At 42.3% G+C, this 26,235-nt stretch overlaps 1 protein-coding gene across 4 annotated transcripts in view; it reads left to right on the top strand.

Annotated features, from left to right (window-relative positions):
* CLTCL1 (clathrin heavy chain like 1) overlaps positions 1 to 26,235 on the top strand; it is a 62,519-nt gene that overhangs the window by 18,551 nt on the left and 17,733 nt on the right. For all 4 annotated transcript variants that reach the window (XM_060269801.1, XM_035097942.2, XM_060269802.1 and 1 more), the window contains exons 3-24: positions 1,729 to 1,997; positions 2,301 to 2,462; positions 2,815 to 2,928; positions 3,861 to 4,034; positions 5,581 to 5,778; positions 6,987 to 7,187; positions 9,304 to 9,456; positions 10,546 to 10,668; positions 11,308 to 11,445; positions 11,668 to 11,832; positions 12,335 to 12,515; positions 13,458 to 13,621; positions 14,482 to 14,607; positions 14,878 to 15,020; positions 16,915 to 17,149; positions 19,295 to 19,417; positions 19,958 to 20,103; positions 22,352 to 22,535; positions 23,678 to 23,870; positions 24,311 to 24,468; positions 24,594 to 24,758; positions 25,613 to 25,720. In XM_060269801.1, coding sequence (XP_060125784.1) covers positions 1,729 to 1,997; positions 2,301 to 2,462; positions 2,815 to 2,928; positions 3,861 to 4,034; positions 5,581 to 5,778; positions 6,987 to 7,187; positions 9,304 to 9,456; positions 10,546 to 10,668; positions 11,308 to 11,445; positions 11,668 to 11,832; positions 12,335 to 12,515; positions 13,458 to 13,621; positions 14,482 to 14,607; positions 14,878 to 15,020; positions 16,915 to 17,149; positions 19,295 to 19,417; positions 19,958 to 20,103; positions 22,352 to 22,535; positions 23,678 to 23,870; positions 24,311 to 24,468; positions 24,594 to 24,758; positions 25,613 to 25,720 — 3,623 coding nt within the window. The remainder of the gene's footprint in view (positions 1 to 1,728; positions 1,998 to 2,300; positions 2,463 to 2,814; positions 2,929 to 3,860; positions 4,035 to 5,580; positions 5,779 to 6,986; positions 7,188 to 9,303; positions 9,457 to 10,545; positions 10,669 to 11,307; positions 11,446 to 11,667; positions 11,833 to 12,334; positions 12,516 to 13,457; positions 13,622 to 14,481; positions 14,608 to 14,877; positions 15,021 to 16,914; positions 17,150 to 19,294; positions 19,418 to 19,957; positions 20,104 to 22,351; positions 22,536 to 23,677; positions 23,871 to 24,310; positions 24,469 to 24,593; positions 24,759 to 25,612; positions 25,721 to 26,235) is intronic.

Consider the following 26,235-nt stretch of genomic DNA (forward strand, 5'->3'; position numbering starts at 1 on the left):
TGAGAATTCTCTGCTTGGACTACTGGACGCTGATCTGCTCTAGTGCCAATAGTGTCATACTGCTTGACACCCACCAATAACACTGTGCACCCTGAAAGTTGATTAAAAAAAAAAGAAAGATCAAGGATCTGGTTAGTAAATTTTAGTGACATTGTACGTTTGTCAGTTACGCAAGACAAGACTCAAAAGCTTCTGGAGTTTTTAAGCTTACGACAGCAATAAACTGATCACAGTTAACTGTAGAACAAGCCAGTTTTCAAATAACTTTTAGGTTATGCTTCTAAGAAAACAGATATTAAGCAATTAAACCCCCCCCCCCACCAAGTAGACCTTCATCTGATGGGAATAGCGTTGCTTAATGTCTGCTTCTCAAAATCCTGTCTACTAAATATTGACTTCTGCTTCCTTGGATGCCTAGAGTCACAGGTTGCATCTTTAGGAAACCCAGTGAGTTCTTGTCCTCCTTTTGAAGAAAGGTCATATTTCCTTTTTTGGTTGCCTTACCTGCTGGGTTTCTAATGTCTTACAGATGACACAATGCTACCCTTCACAAGGAACAGAAAATTGCACATAACAGCATTGTTTATGGTGTTAAGCCACTTAGGCTCACACTGGTGTGTTACTGAATGATGACGATGAGTTGAAAAGTAGGACAGTTGGCATCCTGTTCTGAGCAATATTGAAAAATGTCTTTTTTAATATACTGCACTCATAAACAGCCCATTCTGAAATCTACCTTTACTTTTGAGGGGGGGGGCATTTTGCCCCAAAGAATCTTGGGATTTTGAGGCAAAATGCTGAAGGTGAATGGAGAGTTCACTTCTTGGTTTCCTCATTTGCCACTATGCCATAAACTTCAGTATTCCTACCTACCTTCTCTCTCACCCAACTTTCCTAACGGGGCTTTGTCTTGAAAGACTGGAAGTGAAGTGCAGATATTTACGTTCTACGTGGGGATCCTACACTTCCTTGAATTCTAAACAAGTTAGCACAAGGCTTAGTGCTAAAAAAATAAGCACCTGATATACTTATGGCCAGACTGAACATAAGAGCCTGTGGCATCAGGCCAGTGGCCCATCTAGTCCAGCATCCTGTTCTCACAGTGGCCAGCATGATGCCTATCCGATGTCTGAAAGCAGGGCCTGAGCGCAACAGCATTTTTTCCCTCCTGCAGTTTCCAGCAACTACCGGCGGTAGTATTCAGAGGCATGCTGCCTTCAACAGTGGAGGTAAAATAACCCCTGTGTCTAGCAGCCATTGTTATTGTCATTCTATGTGGATTTGTCTAATCCTCTTTTGAAGCTATCCAAGTTGGTAGTCATCACTGCCTCTTACGGGCACTGAAATATATGGGATTGGGTAAATTTCTACTTCATTATTGTCAGAGTTTGGTATCCATGATCCTTCATCCTCTGCTTGCAACGTTCTAAATTATGCTGGATCCACACATGCGGTGCTACAAAGTGGTAAAATGAACTGTGCCACTTCAGCTACAGGTAGGAGAGCTTACAAAAATACGGTTTCCTTCCAATTGCTGGCTGAAGTTGTGCTGCCCAGTTTTTTAAGCACCTCATTCTGCTGCATGTGTAGCTGAGGCTTTTGACTTGGTAGCTTTAGAGATATTTCCAAATGTCTTTCTACAAAAAGATTGTGTTGGAGTACGGATAGCTATTGCTTAACATTTTTGGAGGGCTATGATTCTCTTTGTCTTTCTGTCTTGTATGCCAGCGGGGAAAACACTCCAGATCTTTAACATTGAGATGAAAAGCAAAATGAAAGCACACACGATGGCAGAGGAAGTGATCTTCTGGAAATGGATTTCTGTGAATACCGTTGCCTTAGTGACAGAGACTGCAGTTTATCACTGGAGTATGGAAGGAGACTCACTGCCCCAAAAGATGTTTGACAGGCACGCCAGTCTTGCAGGCTGCCAAATCATCAATTACAGAACCGATGAAAATCAGAAGTGGCTGCTCCTGATAGGAATCTCTGCCCAGGTAAGGAAAGCTATGGAGTGCAGAGGGTACAAAAGCCTGCATTGAAGCACGTGGACTAGAAATTGGGAGACTAGAAGGCAAAACATTTTTGTGACAGCTGAGCTGGAAAGTAGAACTACTGAACATACCGTGAACTTGTAAGCTGTGACATGGGGATGCATCTGTTCTGTTGATTCATCTATTCTGTTGAATCTCTTGATGGGAGGTACAGGATAAGAGGCTCTGAATGGATTAAGAATCTTGACACTTCAGGCTCTTAAGTGCTTGCTGTACGTTTAACGACTGTGATGCTTGCTCCATTAGCAAAATCGTGTGGTTGGTGCCATGCAGCTGTATTCAGTGGATCGAAAAGTTTCCCAGCCTATAGAGGGACATGCAGCAGCCTTCGCAGAATTCAAAATAGAAGGCAATGCCAAGCCCTCCACCCTCTTCTGTTTTGCTGTGCGAAGCCCTGCAGGAGGCAAGGTAAAAGCCTTTTAAACTTGATCATTGTCCTTGTTGCTTACAGCTGCTTTTGGGCATAAGATCCAAGATGATAAACCATTTAAGTGAAGTTCCTCAACCCCTCTGTAATACGAGCTTGCACCAGTGTAGTCTGTGCAAGTCCTTGTGAAAAATCAAGAGATCTTAGCTGCGTGATCGACATGTCGGACATCCCTGCTATAGAACATTTAAACTTTTTGAAGAATGAAGAATGCTTAAGAAAAATCCATACCATTATTTTTAACACTTTTCCATTCTGAGGAACACCTGATTTGAGTGAGCTTTTCTCCTTTCAACTAAACAATTTATTTATAACCCTGTGGTGTTTCCCCAGCTGCATATAATTGAAGTGGGTCAACCTGCTGCTGGAAACCAGCCCTTTGTCAAGAAAGCTGTTGATGTCTTTTTCCCTCCAGAGGCTCAAACGGATTTCCCAGTGGCAATGCAGGTAATTAATTGAGGAGTGTGTTTAAGACTTCCGGTGGCATGGCCAAAGCATATCAAGTGCAGTGGTAGTATTGCATGCCCTTTTTAGCCCATAAACAACTATTGTGTCAGAAAAATATGAACTTCGTTCCAAACGCTTACATACTTCCTTTCAGGGTGAAGCCCTCCCAAGGTGCCTTGCAAAAGATTAGTTGTGTGTGTATTCAAGATCATTCAGTGTCCTATACATAGCAGGGGCTCTTGAATGGAGCTGCATCCAGGCATGATGAACAGGTGCAAGGATGCTGTTTACTCCCACTCTGATGGCAATGTCAGTTGGTAACTCTTAGGCAGCTGACAGCTGGAGCTGTATCCAGACACAATTGAATATAACATTCCAAATTACCATATCAGTGTTTAAATGATACAGAATTGAGTGAGGCCAATGCTTAATGCAATTTGTCTGATTTTATAGCACTGCTGGACCGGGATCCAAACAAGCATGTAACTAGGCTGGATTGGATGCTGTAGTCCTATAAAGCAAGCCAGTCTTAAACTTGAAGGCAATTTAGCCTAATCTGTTTATGACAGGGTGGTGGAGGAGGGGTGGAGGCCTGCTGTTCAAAATTGCTGAATATACACAAGCTCTTAGAGTTGCACCTGGAGTGGAACTTCTTTGAATTGAAAGCTGGATCTGAGCTTCTTGCAGCCATAGGGGCTTGCCCAAGGTCTTAAGTGCTTCAGTTTCACAGCTGAACTAGAGATTGACTTGTATTGGTATAAATGCTCAGCTCCCCAGTCTAAAGATAGCAGTAGCTGTTAACAAGTATGGAATAATCTACTTGCACAATAAGTTGAATTTTCGCTGCTGTGCTAGGAAGAAGCTTAAGTTAACTAGTGGATAACTTCTGAACTGTCCTGTTTAACCTTGTCTCTTTCTTGTACATTTGGCAGATTGGAACAAAGCATGGTGTTATCTATCTGATCACAAAATATGGATATATTCATATGTATGACTTGGAATCTGGAGTGTGCATCTACATGAACCGTATTAGTGCAGACACTATCTTTGTAACTGCACCTCATGAACCTACCTCAGGAATTATTGGTGTAAATAAAAAAGGACAGGTAAGGATGATGCATGAAACTTCTCAGCTGTAGATTAGCCATCACTTCAGTGTCTGCTTACTGTAATGCTCTCATTTAGGCTCTGAATCCTGACTGCTTTATAAGATCCAGGTGGCGGCTTTCCTTAAGTCACCACTTTGCTGGGCTCTGCACTGATGCTTCAGGATTTCAGCTTATTGGTTCAAAACAGTGAAAGAGATGCCGTGTAATGTCCTGAAGCAAGACCTCAAATTCCCAAGCATGCATTCTCTAATGATCTGGATTACTGCCTGCATTGGAGGTGTCGATGCATGCACATGTATGCTAACCTCTCTTGCTGTTAACAAATCAGATAACTGAGATTAACGTGATAGTTCCTCTATGATCACTGAATAAAACACTGCATCAAGCACAGATAAGAGGACTGGTTACAGGTAGGTAGCCGTGTTGGTCTGGGTCGAAGTAAAATAAAAAAATTCCTTCAGTAGCACCTTAAAGACCAACTAAGTTTTTATTTTGGTATGAGCTTTCGTGTGCATGCACACGCACACGAAAGCTCATACCAAAATAAAAACTTAGTTGGTCTTTAAGGTGCTACTGAAGGAATTTTTTTATTTTAGATAAGAGGACTGATAAGAATACATTTCTCCAGCAGAAGTTCTAATGTAAGCAGTAAAGCTGTTGAAATGACAACTGAGCAGTCAGTAAGGAAGGCTTTGTAAGAAAGGGGGGGGGGAAATGAGAATCTTAAAGTAGAACTTCAGTGGTAAACTGTATTTCATCCTGTACCTAACCGGTAGCAGTTGGCCTGGTGGTACCTAGTCTTATTTATAATATTATAAAGTGACATTTTTGAATGTTTGGCACTTTTCCTCCAGATCAGTAATGCTCCTTTTATACAGTAGAGCAGGCTTCCTCAACCTTGGCCCACCAGATGTTTTTGGCCTACAACTCCCATGGTCCCTAGCTAGCAGGACCAGTGGTCAGGGATGATGCGAACTGTAGTCTCAAAAACATCTGCAGGGCAGAGGCATAGCTGCCAAGTCTCCCGCTGAAAAATGCGGGATCGGCAGCGGTGCGGCACATGTGTAGAAGCAACTTCCGGTGCTGGCGCTGCCCGATTTCCGGTGCCCATACATGGGTAGCACGGCACCGGAAGTCACTTCTATGCATGTCTAGACATGTGTAGAAGCGACTTCCGGTGCCGCTCTGCTCGATTTTCGGTGCCCAGGCATGGGCGGAGCAGCACCGGAAGTCGCTTCTACGCATGTCCGGACATGCGTAGAAGCGACTTCTGGTGCCGCGCTACCCATGTATGGGCACCAGAAATCGGGCAGCGCCAGCACCCAAAATGGAGCCTCCCTGGCAGGTAAGAAATCCGGGAAATTTACGGGATTTTTTCCAATCTGGGCTGCCAGCGGGAAACGGTTTAAAATACGGGGGTTTCCTGCAAAAAAAAAAGGAGACTTGGCAGCTATGGGCCGAGGTTGAGGAAGCCTGCAGTAGAATGTGCCTTGTCCTCTTTTTAGACTTTACTGTGTGCTCACTGACTCTCTTTCTCTTATAGGTACTCTCTGTTTGTGTGGAGGAAGATAACATTGTAAATTACGCCACCAATGTTCTCCAGAATCCTGATTTGGGTCTGCGCATGGCGATCAGGAGTAACTTAGCTGGGGCGGAAGAACTCTTTGCCAGGAAATTTAATACACTTTTTGCACAGGGAAATTATGCAGAAGCGGCTAAAGTGGCTGCATCTGCACCAAAGGTAAGCATCTTTTTTTAAAAAATTACTTTTTGGTCGAGGGGTTTGGGGGTGCACTCCAAACAAATTTTGTAGCCTTTAACCCTTGTTTGAAGCAGCGGGCAATCCCGAGTTATACGAGAGCACTGGTTCTGTCTTCCTTTGAGGGAGACATCGGCGATTATATTATAAAGATAGGGCGGCATTAAAAACTAAGTTGTACTCAGGGTAGACCCATTGAAATGAATGCACGTGATGTAAGTGAGGTTCAGCAGTTTACCTTATACTTATTGTCATTACTACGCGGTAAAATCCACGGTGTTCTGATACAGGTTTTCTCCTGACTACCAATTGCTCACGTGATTAGGAGGAGTAGGAGGAGCAAGAGTTAGGAGAAGGCTATTGCCTCGATTCTTCACTTGTGAAAAATGTGATAACAGACCTAGATCTAGCAGGATTTTTACGTTGGTCCTGGGCAGGGTGGATAAAAATCAGTGATATTTTTTATTTAAAAACCGGATGTTTTTTAATTTAAACCAGATTTTTTAAAATTTAAATCAGATTTTTAAAATACAATGCTTTTGAAGGGAAAATATTTCTGCAGATAGTTTTCTATTTAAGTTACGCTATAGTCCAAAGGCTATTCATCAGGAAATAAAGATTTTTTTAAAAGTTTTTCATGCATGCTAAAACTCAGTCTGTTTTTTTTTAATTAAAAAATTGTTTAACCATGTCAGTTGGATACCTGTGCTATAATATTATTACTTTAGTTAAATACTGTAAATTGTTTAAATTGTTACTAAGGAAATGATTATTTTTCTCCTTCCAATAAAGTACAGCAGAAAAGTTGTCCAAATATAAACACTTAACTTATTAAACCTCACAATAATTTCATAATTATCTGTATGTATTTCTAATACTATAACCAACTCAGTAATTTTTGATATAACAGTAAAAAACTACTCTGAAAATGTATTATTCCAAAAATGAAACCTTCATCTGTTTGTAAATATTAAGATTACACCAGCAAGATTGAGTTTTTCTGTAAAAAAATTATTTAAATCAGAACTTACTGACTAGTGATTTAAATTGTGATTTAAATCGATTTGGTTTAAATCAAATCCACCCTAGGAAGTCTTAGGAATTCTCAGCTGGCAAGCTGAGCAAGCGCTCTTTGCCTTGGATTTTCCCTTAAGGGAGACTTTTTAATAGAATCATGTTTCAATGTTCAGGGAATCTTGCGCACAAGTGATACCATCCGAAAGTTCCAGAGTGTACCAGCTCAGCCAGGGCAGGCCTCTCCCTTGCTCCAGTACTTCGGTATCCTCCTTGATCAAGGCCAGCTCAATAAATTTGAGTCTCTGGAACTCTGCCGTCCTGTTCTTCAGCAAGGTCGCAAGCAGCTTTTAGAAAAATGGCTAAAAGAAGACAAGGTAAAGCAGCGGACCGCTTCAAAAATTTATTATGCTGTGGTCTGCTTTAAACAGTTGTGCTTCTGTTGCCTATGCTGAAATTAACTGGCATTCCTATTTAGGCATGCTTACCCAAGTAGTAAAAAGCCTTGTTAGTGACAACAGTGCATTTTGTTGATTACCCACCTACATCCAACTGAGAGGTCTGCTGGCTTTTTGCTTTAACTACAGGCAAAATAGCATTGATGGGAAATCTCCCTGTTGTGTGGACACTTACCTTAGAGCAGTGAAAATGGATTAGGCATGCCCTGTTGGTCACCATTTTTAGTACAGTACTGGGAAAATAAACATAGTCCCAAGAAATCCACCAATGGACCATACATGAGTTAGGTACATACTGTAGATCGTGAAAATTTGATACTTGCCAAGGTATTTTATGATATCCATTTAAATTGAAAATGAGCAAAACTCATTGAGCCACTCCTCTGACCCCCTTCCTGGTTTTATTTTAGTTCGGTCTGTTATGTTGATGTAAACAAAGACATCACTAAAATATTAATTTGAAAAAGAGTTTTGGGCTGCATTTCTATAATTCCCACAGAGTTTTCTTCCTAAACAGTGAGGTAAATCACAGATCCACACAGGCATACCCTATCAGGGCTGGCCAACATGTCGATCGCGGTCGACCGGTAGATCCCCAGGAGGCTTGCAGTCGATCGTTGGCTGATTTTCCCTAGGAGCACCTGGCCCCGCCCCCATCTCCTTCCTGCATTTTATGCTGCTCCATGGAACAAAGAGCAGAGCTTCTGCATCCAGCGCCCCCTCCCTTTCCCAAAATTTAGCCTGGGGCTAAATGGATTATAGGAGGAAACGAGTACAGGAAGGAGCCCCAAGGAGCCCTGCATGCGTCCGAACCTAGGAAAATGTGTGACGTCTCTTAGGAAACTGCGACCTTAATCGTTGCTAAGAAGCAGCAGGGGAAAGGTTTGTCTCTCTCTCTCCCCTGCCCCTGGTCAAAAGATGTATTTCCCTGCCCCACCACCCTCTTTCCCCCCTTTATTTTCTTAAAAGATTGTGGATGCAAACATCAGAAAGAGAGATGACGTCTCTCTTTCTTTGGGAACTTAAAAAGTGAAAAGAAAGAGGGGGAGAGGGGGGAAAAACACCCACCCGAACTTTTATGACCGCCCCACACCCATGCAAACATGGAGACACTTTGCAAAAAAAAAGGGGGGGAGAGAGTTTATTGCCGCTCTTTGCAACTTGATCAAACTTTTTTCTGCCCTTGTTCAAACTTTTCCCTGCCATTGGGCTCGGTTGCTGCTGCCTTTATTTAACTGAGAAAGAGAGAAGGGGTGTGTGTGGCTGTATGTGGGTGAAGAGCAGCCATGGAAAACGTGGTGGTTGCTCTCCTCCATCCTCGTCCAAAGCCAAGCATCTCCCTCCCTCACACCCCAGTCTTCCATCCTTGCAGGCAGCATCTCCCCCCTCACCCCAAACCCCAGTCTTCCATCCTTTCAGGCAGCATCTCCCCCCTCACCCCACACCCCAGTCTTCCATCCTTGCAGGCAGCATCTCCCTCCCTCACCCCACACCCCAGTCTTCCATCCTTGCAGGCAGCATCTTCCCCCTCACCCCACACCCCAGTCTTTCATCTGTGCAGGCAGCATCTCCCTCCCTCACCCCACACCCCAGTCTTCCATCCTTGCAGGCAGCATCTCCCTCCCTCACCCCACACCCCAGTCTTCCATCCTTGCAGGCAGCATCTCCCTCCCACACCCCAGTCTTCCATCTGTGCAGGCTGCATATCACCCACCCCATTTCCTTGTCCCTAAAAAAAGGTCAACAACTTTGAGCCGAACCCCTAAAAAATGGGGGTAGATCACTGCCAGATTTTAATTCTGAAACTAGATCACAGCCTCTTGGGAGTTGGCCACCCCTGCCCTATATCTTCAAACTGTAGCAACTACATTTGCTTGCCATAAGCAGGGGTGGGTGGCAGCATTTGCTGAGCTGGGTGTGGTGTTAATAGCTTTGAAATGCTGGTTCTATTGCAGTCTTACATTTGATGCCAGCAAGCAAATTGCAGCTTAACACTTGGATCTGTGTTGATTCTGAAATGTTGTTTCTGTTTCAGCTGGAATGCTCTGAGGAGCTAGGAGACTTGGTAAAGGCTGCTGACCCAACCCTTGCCCTCAGCGTTTATCTCCGTGCGAATGTACCAAACAAAGTAATTCAGTGTTTTGCAGAAACTGGTCAATTCCAGAAAATAGTTCTTTATGCCAAAAAGGTAACTATCTCCACCACCACCACCCCTCTGAAAAGTATGTGATTGTGTAATGCTCACCTTTGCAAGCCAGAAGCTTTTTGAATGCCCAGTTAAATTTTATCTTTACCGAGATAAGGAAAAGCCTCAGAACATTCCGGGATATCTGAAGGGTGATATGTAACGGCCCCACCTGGTAAAGTTTCAATTGCATAAGTCATGTGGTCTTTGGAACATTCAGTAGACTATTCTGTGGACAAAATTGGCAAAAAATCAGCTTCAATACCTCAGGGCGTTTCCTGCGGGTGAATGAAACTTGCACCCTAAATTCTATAGGCTCTTGGATGTCTTTCAATTTAAAGGACTGAACTAGGGTGGGCTGTGCATATTAACATGGTTGTCTTGCTAATCTCTGGCAATTTCATTTATTTAAAATGTTAAGAAACCCCACCTTTCTGTTTCAGAACTCCCAGGGTGCGTTTCAGTTAATATTAAAATAATATAATCTGTAGGATTTAAAACTGATCAAAAGACTTGAAGCCCAGTGTTGTAAAAGCATAAGATTCTGTATTGGGTGAGCCTCCCTGGGGAGTGCATTCCACAGATGAGATTTCACAAATGAAGGTGTTTTTCCCCTGGCTGTAATGTGCCTGATACCCATAAATTCGGGGTACCTGAAAGGCGATACTAATATTTTGGACAAATAGAAGTAGGTGATTCCAGATCCCAAACTGTATAAAGGAGAAAAGCTAGGTATTGAATGGCGTTTGGAAAGAGCTTAGCAGCTACTGAAGTCATTGTGAAGTTGAACCGACAACAACAGTCCCTTTGGACTGGTCCCCTTCCAACAAATGAGAAGCTGTATCTAATATCAGTTGCACATCAGTTGCACAGCAAACCCACTGTAACAGTTGAATCTGTACGTTGAATAATGGGCTGATCAATTTCTTGCCCTAATTTCATATGAAGCAAGTAAAAACCTGACTTGAGATGTTAGGTTGGGTTTAGCTACGTGTAATTTGCTAAGGCCTAGTTGTTTTTGGATACAGTAGCAAAATGCAGGAATATCTTGAGTTAAAGCAACACTTAACGTCTTGAAATTTGACCTTTTAGGTTGGTTATACTCCAGATTGGATTTTCTTATTGAGGAGTGTGATGAGGGTCAGCCCAGATCAGGGTCTCCAGTTTGCTCAGATGTTGGTACAGGATGAAGAGCCACTAGCCAACATCAATCAGGTAAGCACTAGCTTGGTCTGTTGCAATTCTAGAAGATAAAGCTAGAATAAAGTGCCCCTCAAGTCTTAATACAGGTAAATGAATACCCATCTTGTTTAAATGTCTACAGTTTTTCTCATGGTCTTGCAATTATGGAAAACTAATCAATTTACCGAATTGCAAAGTTGTTAACTATAGGTTTCAAAGCAGTGTAAGGAATTATCAAAAGTGCAAGGAATTATACCTTAGTAGGTATGGGCAGTGACAACCCAAATTTACATGTAAGAGATTCTGTTTTGACCAGCTCCTTTTGGGCAAGAACTAGAGACATAAAGAACTGGGTAAAACTGATTTTGAAAAGTACGCTATAGTTTTTCAAAAGAGAAACAAGGTTAAACATACTTTATATGTGATGGGCACCTGGACATGAAGTAATAATGTTTTTTGGAAACATTGAATTCAGCTATGTTCTTATGTTGGGGTTTGGAAACATTGGGAGCTTAAAGTCTGTATTTGGTGAATTAAAGATTTGTTGTTGTTTTTAGACCTACAACTAATTGGTACAATATATTTGCATGCATAAATTAAAAATAGTTTTGTAGCACACTTAGGCAAAGGTTTATGTGTCTGATGGCCATCTGTTTGATTCCTATGCTGTAGATTGTTGATGTGTTCATGGAGAACAGTTTGATTCAGCAGTGTACCTCCTTTTTGTTGGATGCCTTGAAAAATAACCGTCCTGCCGAAGGCCACCTCCAGACTCGTTTGCTTGAGATGAACCTCATTCATGCTCCACAGGTAAACTCTCCTGGGTTGGATGTCTTTTGTGGTGGTGTTTTTTGAAGACTCCCTTTCTTAATCCTTCTTCAGGGAAGCAATTGTTATTTTGCCAAACACAGCTGTGTATAACATTCTACCCATGTGCTTCATGTTGTAGAAGATCACCTACAAGGGTTTTAAGAGCACTAAGTCCACTATTCCTCTTTTTATAAATTGACTTGCAATGTTGCTAATCCCTAGGTTGCAGATGCTATCCTGGGAAACCAGATGTTCACACATTATGATCGTGCCCACATTGCCCAACTTTGTGAAAAGGCAGGCTTGTTACAGAGAGCATTGGAACACTACACTGATCTTTACGACATCAAGCGAGCTGTTGTTCATACCCATCTTTTGAACCCGGAGGTAAGATAATGTGCAGACAAATATATATGCACACTTAACCAGTTAGGGTTCATGCTCCTTTCTGCACTGTTCTCCCTTGTATTCTTTGGTTTGTTGGTTGCTTCCCTTCCTACAGACCGTTCAGACCACCCCCTTTTGCTTCCAGTGATCTTCTGCTTCTAGACAATCCAGTGTAGTATATTGCTTAGTGTGCTGGGTCAGGACTGGGGAGACCCAGGTTCAAATCCTTAGTTGGCTATAAAGCTTGCTGATGACACACTCAGCCTAATGTACTCTACAGGGTGGTTGTGAGGATAAAATGAAGGGAGCAAAAGAAGGCTTCTCCCCTGCCCTCCATGCCTACCTTGGCTCTCCTGAAACAACCAAAACATGATAATGGACCTCAGTGCTTTAATTCACCTTTGTGCTTCCCTTAGATTGGTAGATAATTGAAACTCACGATATGGTAGCCATTCATGTCCTGGTGTGAACATGCTGAATTATTTGCTTCTTCTTTCCTTAGTGGCTTGTGAACTTCTTTGGCTCTCTATCAGTTGAAGATTCTGTTGAGTGCCTACGTGCTATGCTGTCCGCCAACATCCGACAAAACCTACAGCTCTGTGTGCAAGTGGCGTCCAAATACCACGAGCAGCTGGGCACCCAGTCTCTTGTGGAGCTGTTTGAATCCTTTAAAAGTTACGAAGGTAAGCCTCGGAAGCAGAGAATAGTGCTTGCTTCAGTTAAACGTGTTTTACCAAGGGCTGCAGAATGTCAGCTAATGGAGGCGGGAGGCTGTTTTTATACAAGCACTGAAAAATAAACAGAATGCAGGAGTGCATTTTTTACACATGTTTCTGGCCCCTGTGAGAGTGTAGCAGTGCTGAGCAATATTGTCAAAGCTAAAACCATGGCTGTGGATGAAGGCAGGGCACTGCAAATCTTCTACTAATGGAGAAGAGCAAGAAGTAGAATACATTGTGCATAATAGGCAGGCATGTAAGTAAATTTGTATAGTTTAGAGGTCGTAAAAGTAATATTTTTCTTTCCCAGCGGATTTTCACTGTAACTATTACAGTGCAGCCTAAAGTTATGTCTATGTTGGTAGTTCTAAAGGGATGGGGCTCTAGTAAGCAAGTTTGCAAGCTGCAAGGAGCTTACAAGTCCTGTCTTAAAAGGTAGTTTCTAATTCTTAAAATATTTGCCTGAAATAATGGCTAGCAAATCTTTTAAACAACTTAGATTCCCAAACATGCCTACTGAATATTTACAGTAGTTAGTAAAAGGTAAAGGTACAGGTACCCCTGACCGTTAGGTCCAGTCACAGACAGCTATTAAAGATGCTAGAATGAGGGGAGGAAATAAGAAAACCAATACTTATTTCTAGAAGTTGCTAAAATAATTTAATCAAGTGAATTGTTTATACGTCTGAGTTAGGAATGCAATGGTGAAAATGCTTCCTAATTTTAAAGCATGGATTGAGGCCATTTTCATTACTGGCTATTGGATCATAATTTGTTGGGCAACTGGTCCTTGGTCTATGCCTTGTTGAAGCTGTTTATATTTGATGCTTGTAGAGGTGCCTTTCTTTTCTCCCCCTCCACCCCAATGTGGACACCCCCCCTAACCACTTAAACCTGTCTCTCTAGGGCTGTTTTATTTCCTGGGCTCTATCGTGAACTTCAGTCAAGACCCAGATGTCCACTTTAAGTATATCCAGGCAGCTTGCAAGACTGGCCAAATCAAAGAGGTAGAAAGAATCTGCCGAGAAAGCAATTGTTATAATCCAGAACGGGTGAAGAACTTTCTGAAGGTAAAACACCCACAGTACCAAACTGAGTGGTGGTATTTTAAATGTCTGTTTAGACCTTTTTCTGTGTTACCCCTGATTCTCAATATGTTTGTTTCATTTTAAATTGTGCGAACTTTTTATCTTTGAATTTTTATGTTTTCCAACCAGAGGTCAGCCGATTAAATTGAATATTGGGGAGAATTCATTTCAGACAAACAAACAAACTACTACTTCACACAGTGCATAGTTATCCCTTGGAATTCCCTTCCACAAGATGGCTTTAAAAGGGGATTGGGCAAATTTGTGGAGGATATGGCTACTAAGCCATGATGACTGCTGTAATTACTCGAATCTAATGCTCACCTTTTTTTTGGCCAAATTATGTTGCGAAAATTAAGGTGTGCATTAGATTCAATTTTGCATTTGCCAGCAAGTACTTTTTTTGGTTTCAATGTTCTTAAAATTGGGGTGCACATGAGATTCGATGGTGCATTAGACTCGAGTAAATACGGTATATCTTGCCTCCTGTATTGAATACAGTAAAGGGGTATTGACCTTTCCTCTTGGTTGTGATAAAAATGCCCTTCTGCACTGAAGAGGGCTACACCTTTCCATTCCATTGGTGATGAATGCACATAGTGGCACTTGGTAATCTATTGCAGAGGAAATGTGTATTTTCTGGAATGAGAAGCGCAACCATGTTGTTTGCCTGTGTCACATAAGTAGTCCTTGTACCACAGTATTGAGCTGGGTTCTTATGTAATTAACCAGGTTTCCATTCAAGTTTCTTTCTCTTGGACTTTTGTTCTTGCTTGTACTTTATTGTTTCTCTCTTTCTCATAATGGTATGTTGCTGTATTTGCTCCTCTCCGTTTGTACAGGAAGCTAAGCTCACAGACCAGCTTCCCCTCATAATTGTCTGCGACAGATTTGACTTCGTCCATGACCTGGTTCTCTATTTGTACCGTAACAACTTGCAGAAATACATTGAGATCTATGTTCAAAAGGTAATGTATCTGCACATGCAGCAATTTGATTCATAACTTTTAAGAACGTGCTTTTGATGTCAGTGACAGCAAATCCTTACCTTAGACATTCAGCAGAAAATGTGCTAGGGAAGTAATCAGAGGATACTCAATATGAAATTTTAAGCATGGCTTTTTATTTAATAATGTTTTTGAATTGGTTGCAATCTGCAGTTTACCAATGTGTCTTTGTAACAATAGTTTGGACATTTTTTGGTGAGACCTGAAACTAAAAATAATGACTTGTTCTAGGTAAACCCAAGTCGTATTCCAGCTGTGGTTGGAGGGCTTCTAGATGTGGATTGTTCTGAAGATGTTATCAAGAACTTGATCATGGTGGTGAGAGGCCAGTTCTCAACAGATGAACTGGTAGCTGAAGTGGAAAAAAGAAATAGGTAAGACCTGCAGACAAACTAATTTTAGTTCCTGTTCAGAATGCCTTTATTTCTAAAACGTCTTGGATTCCAACTGCAAAGCTATGTGCTTGCAAAAAACCATTGTGTCAAAATACTCCCAAAAACCACTTTAGATCAGTACCCTTATTAGACCAACTTTTTTCTCTGGGCCACATTTTCAGAATAAAAATTTGCTGCTGCCATACCAATTTTTAATTGATAAGAAATACAATGGAAAACAAAAAGAAACAGCTCCTGGCAGTACTTGATTTACAGTATAACACAGAACACAGCTACTCTATGATATGATCATGGGACATCCAGAAAATATAAAACCATGCAGCTACATAAGAACACTAATCATTCCCAAAATACAAACAAGCCTCTTTCCTATGTACCTCAAGTATGCATACAGACTCAATGAGAGGTGTTTTTGCTGCGAAATCTCATTATATTAGGTTTAATTTTAATTTTTTATGATTTTCAGTTTTATACATTTCAATAATTTTACAATCTAACATTTCAAAACTTGAGTTCTTTCTGCGGTTCCTTAAATTTATTTTTTATATTTTCTGCATAGTCCAAATTAACTTACTCATATACCTACTTCAAATATATATATACTCTTACAAAACTTCAGGTTGTTACAATAGTCCTGCCAATGTTATTATCTGTTTACAGTTTATTTGTAAATATTCAATAAACCATTTCCATTCTTTTATTAAAAGTTTGTTGTCTTGATTTCTTATTTTTCCAGTAAGTTCTGCCATTTCTGCACATTCCATATGTTTTTGTATCCATTCTTCTTTCTCTGGGACTACTACTTCTTTCCGTTTTGGGGCAAATAACATTCTTGCCACTGTAGTTGCATACATGAATAAATTTCTATACAGTTTGGGTAGTTCTGTCCTTATAATTCCCAAAAGGAAGGCTTCTGGGTTGTTGTTTTTACAAACGTTATTTTAAACATATTTTTCATTACATATCATATCCCAGTAAGCTTTAACTTTACTACAATATTAGGTTTAATTTGAGACAAATTCTCATCTCCTCATCAACAGAAACAAACCTTTCCCTTTTCAGTTCTTGATATTGACCCCTGACTGTTAGGTGCAGTCACGGATGACTCTGGGGTTGCGGCGCTCATCTTGATACTATACGATATGATAATATACTGAAATGTTAAAAATTATCTTTGCTTGCCCTTGGACCACACTTGCCATTCTCTCCTGCAAAACCAATGCGCCACACCCTTTAAGAACCACTGGTCTCAATGATAAACAGCAGTGAGGGTGGAAGAAAAATGGCTGATGGTGAAGCCACTGGGTTCCAGTCCCAAGATGGAATAGGGGAAGAAATAGTAGACTATTCAGGTGCTATGCAAGTATTGGGTTTTGCCAAGGCTCATCAAGAAAAATAATATTTAACAATGACTGATTTTGCCATCTCCAGAAATGGAAGATGTGGCTGTTACCCAGATTTGTCTCCATCCTTAGGCAAGGGTTCCTTGGTTGGTAGATGGAGAACAGGTATTAAAGAAGATAGGCAGTCCTTTATATTAGCAAAGGTGGAAATTTTAATTTTAGGGGATGCGCAAGGCAAAAGCTCAATAGAAGCCAAACTGACCAGCTTTACTTAGGAGTTGGAAGAAATGCTTCCTCATAGAATAAAGTTCCACCATTAGTATAAAATCGTCTTCCTCTCACTTCAGAATGATTACATTTCGTATTCTTTGGTTAGCTCCTTAGCAGGGGCCCTCCATCCTCTTTATGATATGCGCAGAAGGGGGCGGGGAAAGAGAGAGATGGAGGTTGATTCTGTGAGGCAGTTTAAAGGTGGGTCTTTGCTGGTTGCTAGTAGCATAGAAAATTAATTAATTGCATTCTTATTTAAGGCTTAAGTTGCTGCTGCCCTGGCTCGAGTCTCGAATTCATGAAGGCTGTGAAGAACCAGCAACACACAATGCACTGGCTAAAATCTATATTGACAGCAACAACAACCCAGAACGCTTTCTGCGGGAGAACCCCTTTTACGACAGCCGTGTTGTAGGCAAATACTGTGAAAAGAGGGACCCACACTTGGCATGCGTTGCTTATGAGAGGGGGCAGTGTGACCTTGAACTCATAAAGGTATTTTAGTGTTGTCTTGCTGTAACTTACCTATATTGTGCTCTCTCTTCTCCCCTGTCCCCACCCCCAATTGTATCATGTAAGTGGATTTGATTATATCATGCATATGGAATTGCAGTGAAGAGTGGTTAAGAAATCTGTCAAATCTAATTCTTATTTTCTCATAGTTATGAAGGTTCAAAGGGGCTGTGGTTGCCATCTTCTGGTGCACAAGCCATGAGAAGATCAGCAATAGTTAGATGAGCCACCTGTTAGTTCAGATATCCTCCCTTCCCCAGTCAGTTTTAAAACAAATTTTCTGGAAGACTTGTTTGATCACCTCTGCTAGCCTTTCCATAGGGCAGGTGTGCAGAACCTTTTGTTCTCCAGGTGTTGCTAAAATACAACACCCATCAGCCACAGCAAGCACAGCAAATGGCATGGGGTGATGGGAGTTGTAGTTCAGCAATATCTGGAGGTGCAAAGGACACCTGCCCTATGGCAGCAAGGAAACATTGGGTGTGTTCTCAGTTTGAATGGTGAGGTGCTTTCTCCAACCCGGTGCTCTGCAAGCCCAACCAATGTAGCTGTATTGGGGCTGATGGGAGTTGTACTCCAAACACCTGGAGGGGACCAGGTTGGGAAACTGCCTTACATGAACAGTATGCTTTTCCTTGAGTGGTACCCACAATCTTCCGCAGTGCACAGCTGCTCCCTTGCAGATATGCAGAGGTTCCTTAGCAGGTAGTTCACTGTAGCATTAGAGAATCCTTTCTCCAAATTTATAAACCACTGTGGTGAACCCACACAGCTACTTCATGTGGTGCATAAAAGGTACAGGCAACTTCCTCATTACAAGACTGGGTTTACAAATACACATTGTGTTTCTCTGATGAACTGACCCTGTAATACAGAGCTTTCCAGACTTTTCATGTTGGTGACACACTTTTTAGACATGCATCATTTTGTGACACAGCAATTCAGTTTTTTACTAGCAAACTGGAGGTTAAACTAACCCCTTTCCAGCCCCGGGAGGAGTGTTTGCGTGACACACCTACACACTGCAGCCGACACACTAACTTTGTGACATACAGTTTGGAAAGCCCTGCAAGTTTAACATATACAGTGGTACCTCGGGTTAAGAACTTAATTAGTTCTGGAGGTCCGTTCTTAACCTGAAACTGTTCTTAACCTGAGGTTCCACTTTAGCTAATGGGCCTCCCACTGCTGCCACGCGATTTCTGTTCTCATCCTGAAGCAAAGTTCTTAACCCGAGGTACTTATTCTGGGTTAGCGGAGTCTGTAACCTGAACTGTCTGTAACCTGAGGTACCACTGTGTTAGCAAGCGTGTACAGATTTACTAAGGTATGCACACTTCAAGCATAGAGCTAGTCTCGTGTTACAGTGAGATGGGTAAAGACTGACATCTACTGGAGTTCATACCATGGACACATTATAAGGCACTCTCCCTATTACCGAAATAAATGTAGTTCAAGATAAGCTTTTATTGATAATATGGAATGTGATGAGCCAGTTGAGATAAAGTTATGGCTCATAGCTGATTAGCTAATGGGACACTGCCTCAAAATAAAATCTAACTTTTGTACTGACTACTAAACTGACATTCTGTGGATGCTTTTGCAGTAGCATTTGTTGGCATTCAACTTAACACAGCTCCTTCAAGATGGTTTATTCACTTGAACAAGATGGAGTGTGTTATTGAAAGGACACTCAACACTTGCACTTCATCCAGCTGTTTAGGGAAGCTTTTAATGTTTAATAAATTATTGTATTTTAATATTTCTGTTGGAAGCCGCCCAGAGTGGCTGGGGAGGCCTGGCCAGATGGGCGGGGTATAAATAATAAATTATTACTATTATTATTTTATTATTCCTTGTTCTGTCTTGCAATCAGATCTCTTGAGCCTCTGGACCTGTGCTTGGTGAATCTCTTCCCAGTAAAGGCTGTGTGCCCATGAGTTTTCTGAAAAGGAAAGCCAGCTTCAAAAAGCAAGGTGCCACAGAATTGGAAGCGTTGCAAATTAAATGGATTTACAGCCTAATTAAGGCTTCCAGTGAATCTGGAAATAGCTGCCTGTAAATAGCTGCTTTTAGTCCAAATATGTACTCAATGCATTTATTGTCCTTTTCCTTCGCTTCTTTCAGGTCTGCAATGAGAACTCCTTGTTCAAGAGCGAAGCTCGCTACCTGGTGCGCAGGAAAGATCCAGAACTGTGGGTAAACGTTCTGGAGGAAAACAATCCATTCAGGAGGCCACTCATTGATCAGGTATAGCAAGTAGACTGAATTTGTACAAAACAGGTAGAATGTAGTGGTTCGTGACTGAGCAAGAAGAGAAATGTCATCTGTTCTTCAGCATTGTGCTCTGAAATGGGTAGCAGTTGCCAAAGATCTTATATAGTCCCTCATTTCCCATAGTTCTCCTCTAAATGAGATCAGCCTTGTCCCTCTAATGCTCTATGCCTGCCTGCTTGCTTGCGCCATGAGAGTATCATTTGTTTTTCCCCTTGTTTCTTTGCCTGTGATTTTTTTCTCTCCAAATACCCGTAAACTCTTCCGTGCTGAACTCCTTATTTTCTGGTGGGGAAGGCTGCTCATGGTTCTGTGTTAGATACATGCCAAGCAAGCCAAATAGTTTGATGGTTACTCGTCTTCCAGACCCATCTATTTCCTTCATAAACTAAACTTTGTTCCTTGAAAGTTAAATGCACTCCTGCTGTCCTTTCCTAACTGGCTTCCTAAAACTAGGCTACTAGTTAGTATGCTCTCTTCATGTCACTAGCAGACATTTGTTTTTAAAACATGCAGGTTGTCCAAACCGCATTATCAGAAACGCAGGATCCAGAGGAGGTTTCTGTGACTGTCAAAGCTTTCATGACGGCTGACTTGCCCAATGAGCTCATTGAGCTACTGGAAAAGATTGTTTTGGATAACTCTGTCTTCAGTGAGCACAGGTAGGAAGGGGAAGGCCCTCCCTCCCCACTACACTAAATATACATGGAAATGACTATTATGTGCTAGGCTTCATAGTGTAAGGTTTGCTGTAAAATGGGTATACTATATATATAGCAGAAGTAATAGACCAGCCCGCCGCAGCAGTTTCAGATGGGACCCTTCCCAATATTTAGCTGTGGCAGCACAATCCCTTTTTTAATTATCTCGGCTGGTGCCCCATCCTCCTTGCCCTTTGCTTCAAGATGTTTCATGAGGCTTTTCTTAAGATTGAGAATTGAACTTAGCTGTGTTGGTCTGCTTGGCATTATTATTTGGAACTGCAAGGGAAGTCTGCTATTTGGAGGCTGTTGTCTCAGGGGCCCTGAAATGGGAGACCCCAAAGACTTTTTCCATTGGGAATGCCTGGAAAAATGCCCTGGGGGTGCCTGCAAGCCCCCTAAACTCTGAGCGTCCTCCGGTATGCGCAGCTCTGGAAAAGGTATTTCTCTTCTCCAGTGCACTCAGCAACATATACCAGCTGGTATATGCACACTTAATCTTCTGGCTTAACACAGCAAGAAGAGTGAGACATCGTAGATCTAATCTACTATTTATTTACACACTATGTACAGACAAAGGCATAATGACGTCCATTCTCTCCAGCTCTGAGAGAACCAATACAAAGAAATAAAAGCGAAAGTACAGTGTAATAGTACCCTCAGCGGAAGAGATAAGACTTCTTCCTTTCCCAGAGTTGTCCGGGACAGGCATGTGATTTACAACAATCTCATCTGCAGCATCGGAGGAGTGAAATTGCAAACAGTCTCCTTGTAGATAGGGGCAACAGTGGTGCATAGTTTGCTGCAGAGACTTTTGGACTGTGAATAATAATAGCAATAAATAATTAGTGATTATTATTATTATTATTATTTTATATGCTGCCCATCCGACTGGTTTGCCCCAGCCACTCTGGGTGGCTTTCAGCAGATTAAAACATCAGACAGAGTAAAACATCAATCCTTGAAAACATCCATCCCTATTCAGGGCTGCCTTCAGATGTCATCTAACAGTCTGATGGTTGTGTATTTCCTTGACATCTGATGGGAGGGCGTTCCACAGGGCGGGCACCACTACCGAAAAGGCCCTCTGCCTGGTTCCCTGTAACCTCACTTCTCGTCGCGAGGGAACCGCCAGGAGGCCCTCGGAGCTGGACCTCAGTGTCTGGGCAGAATGATGGGGGTGGAGACACTCAGGTATACAGGGCATCCTGAAACAAGCATCTTGTTTCAGTTACTCAGCAAATTTTACTAAGTATCAATTGTTTTGTGAATCAGCATGTGAAATTGAGTACATGGCAGCTTTTCAAAACATGAGTTTGGTATGAATTTTAAATTTAGGAGTCCCTATCCTCTGTAGGCTTGGGAAAGTAGCACAGATGAATTAAGAGTGCTGCTTAAAATAAATACAATAAATAAACAAATTACTTATTAAAGAGACAAAGAGCCAATAAAATAGTAATGGATTTGTTAAATATTAATGAATTCTTACTGAGCTTTTGGCCCTCTGCCACACTCGCTTTCACACTTGACCTGCCTGTACAAGGAGAAATGTACCAATGTGGCTCTTGTGCTGAAAATGGCTAGCCACCCCAGTTATATAGTGTGACAAGCCACAACCCTGCTCATTTTTCTATTACGTTGTGAAGTTGCATTGACTTCAGCTGCTAGAAGCTAGTTTTGGTTTCAAGTGAATTAATGCTCACTTTAAAAACTGGTTACTGTTGCCCACACATAAAAAGGTAAAGGGACCCCTGACCATTAGGTCCAGTCACTGACAACTCTATGGTTGCGGCGCTCATCTCACTTTACTGGCCGAGGGAGCCGGTGTACAGCTTCTGGATCATGTGACCAGCATGACTAAGCCGCTGCTGACGAACCAGAGCAGCGCACAGAAATGCCGTTTACCTTCCCGCCGCAGTGGTACCTATTTATCTACTTGCACTTTGACGTGCTTTCGAACTGCTAGGTTGGCAGGAGCAGAGACTGAGCAACGGGAGCTCACCCCGTCGTGGGCATTCGAACCACCGACCTTCTGATCAGCAAGCCCAAGAGGCTCAGTGGTTTAACCCACAGCGCCACCCATGTCCCGTTGCCCACAGATAGTTGTCTTTTATTCCTGCCTAACTCCTAAAATACTCGTAAGCAAACTCTGCAGGGAAGCCTCCTGGTTGAATCTACTTCTTGACTATTTCATTCTTTGCCCTTAAAGGAATCTTCAGAATCTCCTAATACTGACGGCCATTAAAGCAGACCGAACACGCGTCATGGAGTATATAAACCGTCTAGACAACTATGATGCTCCAGATATTGCAAATATTGCTATTAGTAACGAACTGTTTGAAGAAGCTTTTGCCATCTTTCGGAAATTTGATGTGAATACTTCTGCAATTCAGGTGAGGCTTGGTACAGATCGACAGCTAGTGTGTCTTGCAGAGACCTCCCTTGACCTAGAAAATTAAATATTGTAATGCTTATGTGTCAAGGAATGCTCACTGCTAGAGCAATCCCTGACATTATGCATGAAACATCAGCAAAATGTAGCACACTTGAATGTTTTAATCAGGCATAGGCAAACTCTGCCCTCCAGATGTTTTGGGACTACAACACCCATCATCCCTAGCTAGCAGGACCAGTGGTCAGGGATGATGGGAATTGTAGTCCCAAAACAGCTGGAAGGCCGAGTTTGCCTGTGCCTGGTTTCTATACTTGAAGAGCAAGAAGGGAGTCTCACTTCAAGGATGAGTGACAGTGGCTGTTTCCTTGGATGTCTTGGGTAGATTTATATAAACCTGTTCAGTGATGTCTGAGGCTTTGCCAGAAACTGACATCACCTACATGAGCTGCTGAACTTTTTTTTTCTTCCTCAAGATGGCAAGATTTCTATTTGCCCGGTAAATCCACTAGATATGTACAAATATATGCAGCACTAGTTGAATAGGGAGCAGTTGTGCCCATATAATACAACAGTCTATGGAACACTGCTTTATACAGTGGTACCTCTGGATACGAATTTAATTTGTTCCGCGGGTCCATTCTTACCCCAAAACATTCGCATCCAGAGGCACCTCTTCTGCACATGCGCGGGCGGCAGTAGCCCACTTCTGCGCAGGCGGCAGAAACCTTTGCGTTGCTTCCAGATTTGCTGCGTGAGTAGCCCGAAGCATTTGCATCCAGAGGTGTTCGTAACTAGAGGCACCACTATATATAAAATCTGAACCCTCACTATATAAACACTGCTTCATGTATAAATTGTCAAATTCAGTGATTTGTTGTGTGTTTTTAAAGGATTATGTTACTTTATGCATTTTATTTGTTTACACAAGCCACAGGGTGATTTTCATCAGCGTAAAGGACAATGTATAAACCATCTAAATAAACAGAAGATTCTAGTGATGTTCTAAGGTTGCTTGGGCTTCGTACCTTTTTCTAGACTTGAATCATTCTTCTTTTCTCTCAACCCCCCCCCCCAAAAAAAACCTCTCTGTGGTGCGCACTGGACATTTATTGGGACTTTCATTTTGGTAACCTCTCCTAGGTGTTGATAGAACACATTGGCAACTTGGATCGTGCTTATGAATTTGCCGAGAGATGTAATGAACCAGCAGTTTGGAGCCAGCTGGCCAGAGCACAGCTCCAAAAGGACTTGGTGAAGGAAGCCATAGATTCTTACATAAAGGCCGACGATCCTTCTGCCTACATGGAAGTTGTCCAGGCAGCCAACAGAAATGGTATGCTCCAATGGTTCTTTTCACTTAGCAGGACGTGGTAATTTTAATCCTTGCTTGATTAGCGGGAATCCTTTGGGAAGACCATCATTTCACAAGGCTGGATTACATAAAACATCCCCATGACATGTTGAAAAACATCTGAGCCAGATCTCTTCAGTATGTACCTCTAATTCTGAAAGGGTTTCATGGTAATAAATGGGAAAATGTTAAATTTGTTTAAAATTTGTTTTAAAAACTGCTTAAAGGTACTTACATAAATGAATTACTAGAATATCCATCCTGTTTAGGATTGGTGTTTCAGTACATAAAATCTCTTTGTATTGCTGAGAGGTGGAGCATATTGTTGCTTCTTTGCAAGTATAGGGAACAAAAAAAGAATAATCAAGGGAACTAATTTATCTTTATCCTCTTCTCTTCTCTCCCCTCGCCTGCTTGTTAAGATAACTGGGAGGATCTGGTTAAATTTTTACAAATGGCTAGGAAAAAGGCAAGGGAATCTTATGTCGAGACTGAACTTATATTTGCCTTGGCAAAAACTAATAGGCTCTCGGAGCTAGAAGAGTTTGTCAGCGGCCCAAACAATGCTCACATACAGCAGGTACGTTTTCTACTTAAATGCTAGCACTTCCAGCTAAGCTAACTTCTGGTCTGGATTTTGAAATACACCAGCTCCAGCTCTTGTGCCCCAGCATTCCTTCACTGTCACAAACTCTTCCTCTTTAGGTTGGCGATCGCTGCTATGAGGAGGGCATGTATGATGCGGCCAAACTTCTCTACAACAATGTGTCTAACTTTGCTCGCCTGGCATCTACGCTGGTTCATCTTGGGGAGTACCAGGCAGCTGTTGATAGCGGCCGCAAAGCCAACAGCACCAGGACATGGAAGGAGGTAACTCGTTTTGTGTTGCAAGGGAAGGTATCAAGACTAGCAGTTAAAGATCTCACCACAAACTAATGGCTGCTGTTTTAAAAAAAACCCAGCAACCACCCTAGTGCAAAAGGCAATACCTTTTTTAGAGAATCAGTTGCATCTTCTGTTCTGAACCGCAGGACCAAAGGAGGGCTTGTGGGAGTGGTTGGGTGCAGGGATACTAAAGAAGGATGCTAAGAACATCAGAATGGCCTGTTCTAGTGCTTTATTAAAGAAGGTATGGACTTATGGCAAAGCAGCCTGCCAGTTCTCCAAGCCTTTGCAGATGCAGGGCGGACACCGCAGCAAGGAGATGGCTTATCCGTGCCCAAGCAAACGTGCATACAATCTTTATACACAAAGCAGCATATGTCACTTTGTCTAGGACCTCCCAACACTTTGTCTAGGACCTCCCAACACTTCACCTGCCCAGAAGAGAGCATGGGTGGCAAATACTCAAGTCTTACAGATAGAGTTCCCCTTTCTGGGCTCAGAGCCCAGCACCCCCAAGCCCAAGGATAAGGATAACATCCAAGTGAGCCAATTACCTTGCCGTATATCAAAGCAAGTGAATAAACATATATGAGCTCATTGCTACAACCGCTACCAGTTAATTGTGGGGTTATCTTGGCTACCAAGATGGTGTTAGCAAAGCTTCTGGAACAGTCCACGTTAGGCTCAACACAACCTTCATACCTACTTTATGGAAAATATTTCAGGTAAATGTCCATGTGGGGAATTGGCTCAAATCCTGATCTAAGGGATATAAGGTATTTGGGCAAGTTGACTTGTACGCAGTTTGCTAACAGCATTTTTTTGTTTCCCGCTTGCAGGTGTGCTTTGCGTGTGTGGATGGAAAGGAATTCCGGCTTGCACAGATTTGTGGCTTACACATAGTAATCCACGCTGATGAGCTTGAAGAGCTGATCAGCTATTATCAGGTGGGATTCCTTTAACAGTTTTAAAAGTGTAAAATGCCCTTGGCTGCTTGTTTGCAGCAGTGCTATTATAGTATTTAAAACCCGGGGCTTCACCTTTCCTCCAACAAGCTTAAGACAGCTAACGCAAGCTAAAAGATCCATAGTATTTATGGTTTAAAGGTAAAGGGGGCCCCTGACCATCAGGTCCAGTTGTGTCCGACTCTGGGGTTGCGGCGCTCATCTCGCTCTGTAGGCCGAGGGAGCCGGCCACAGACAGCTTCCGGGTCATGTGGCCAGCATGACAAAGCTGCTTCTGGCGAACCAGAGCAGCGCACGGAAACGCCGTTTACCTTCCCGCCGGAGCGGTCCCTATTTATCTACTTGCACTTTGATGTGCTTTCGAACTGCTAGGTGGGCAGGAGCTGGGACCGAGCAACGGGAGCTCACCCCGTTGCAGGGATTCGAACCGCCGACCTTCTGATCAGCAAGCCCTAGACTCTGTGGTTTAACCCACAGCGCCACCTCGGTCCCCCATT

This window comes from Zootoca vivipara, chromosome 17, assembly GCF_963506605.1.
Source record: "Zootoca vivipara chromosome 17, rZooViv1.1, whole genome shotgun sequence".
NCBI lineage: Eukaryota > Metazoa > Chordata > Lepidosauria > Squamata > Lacertidae > Zootoca > Zootoca vivipara.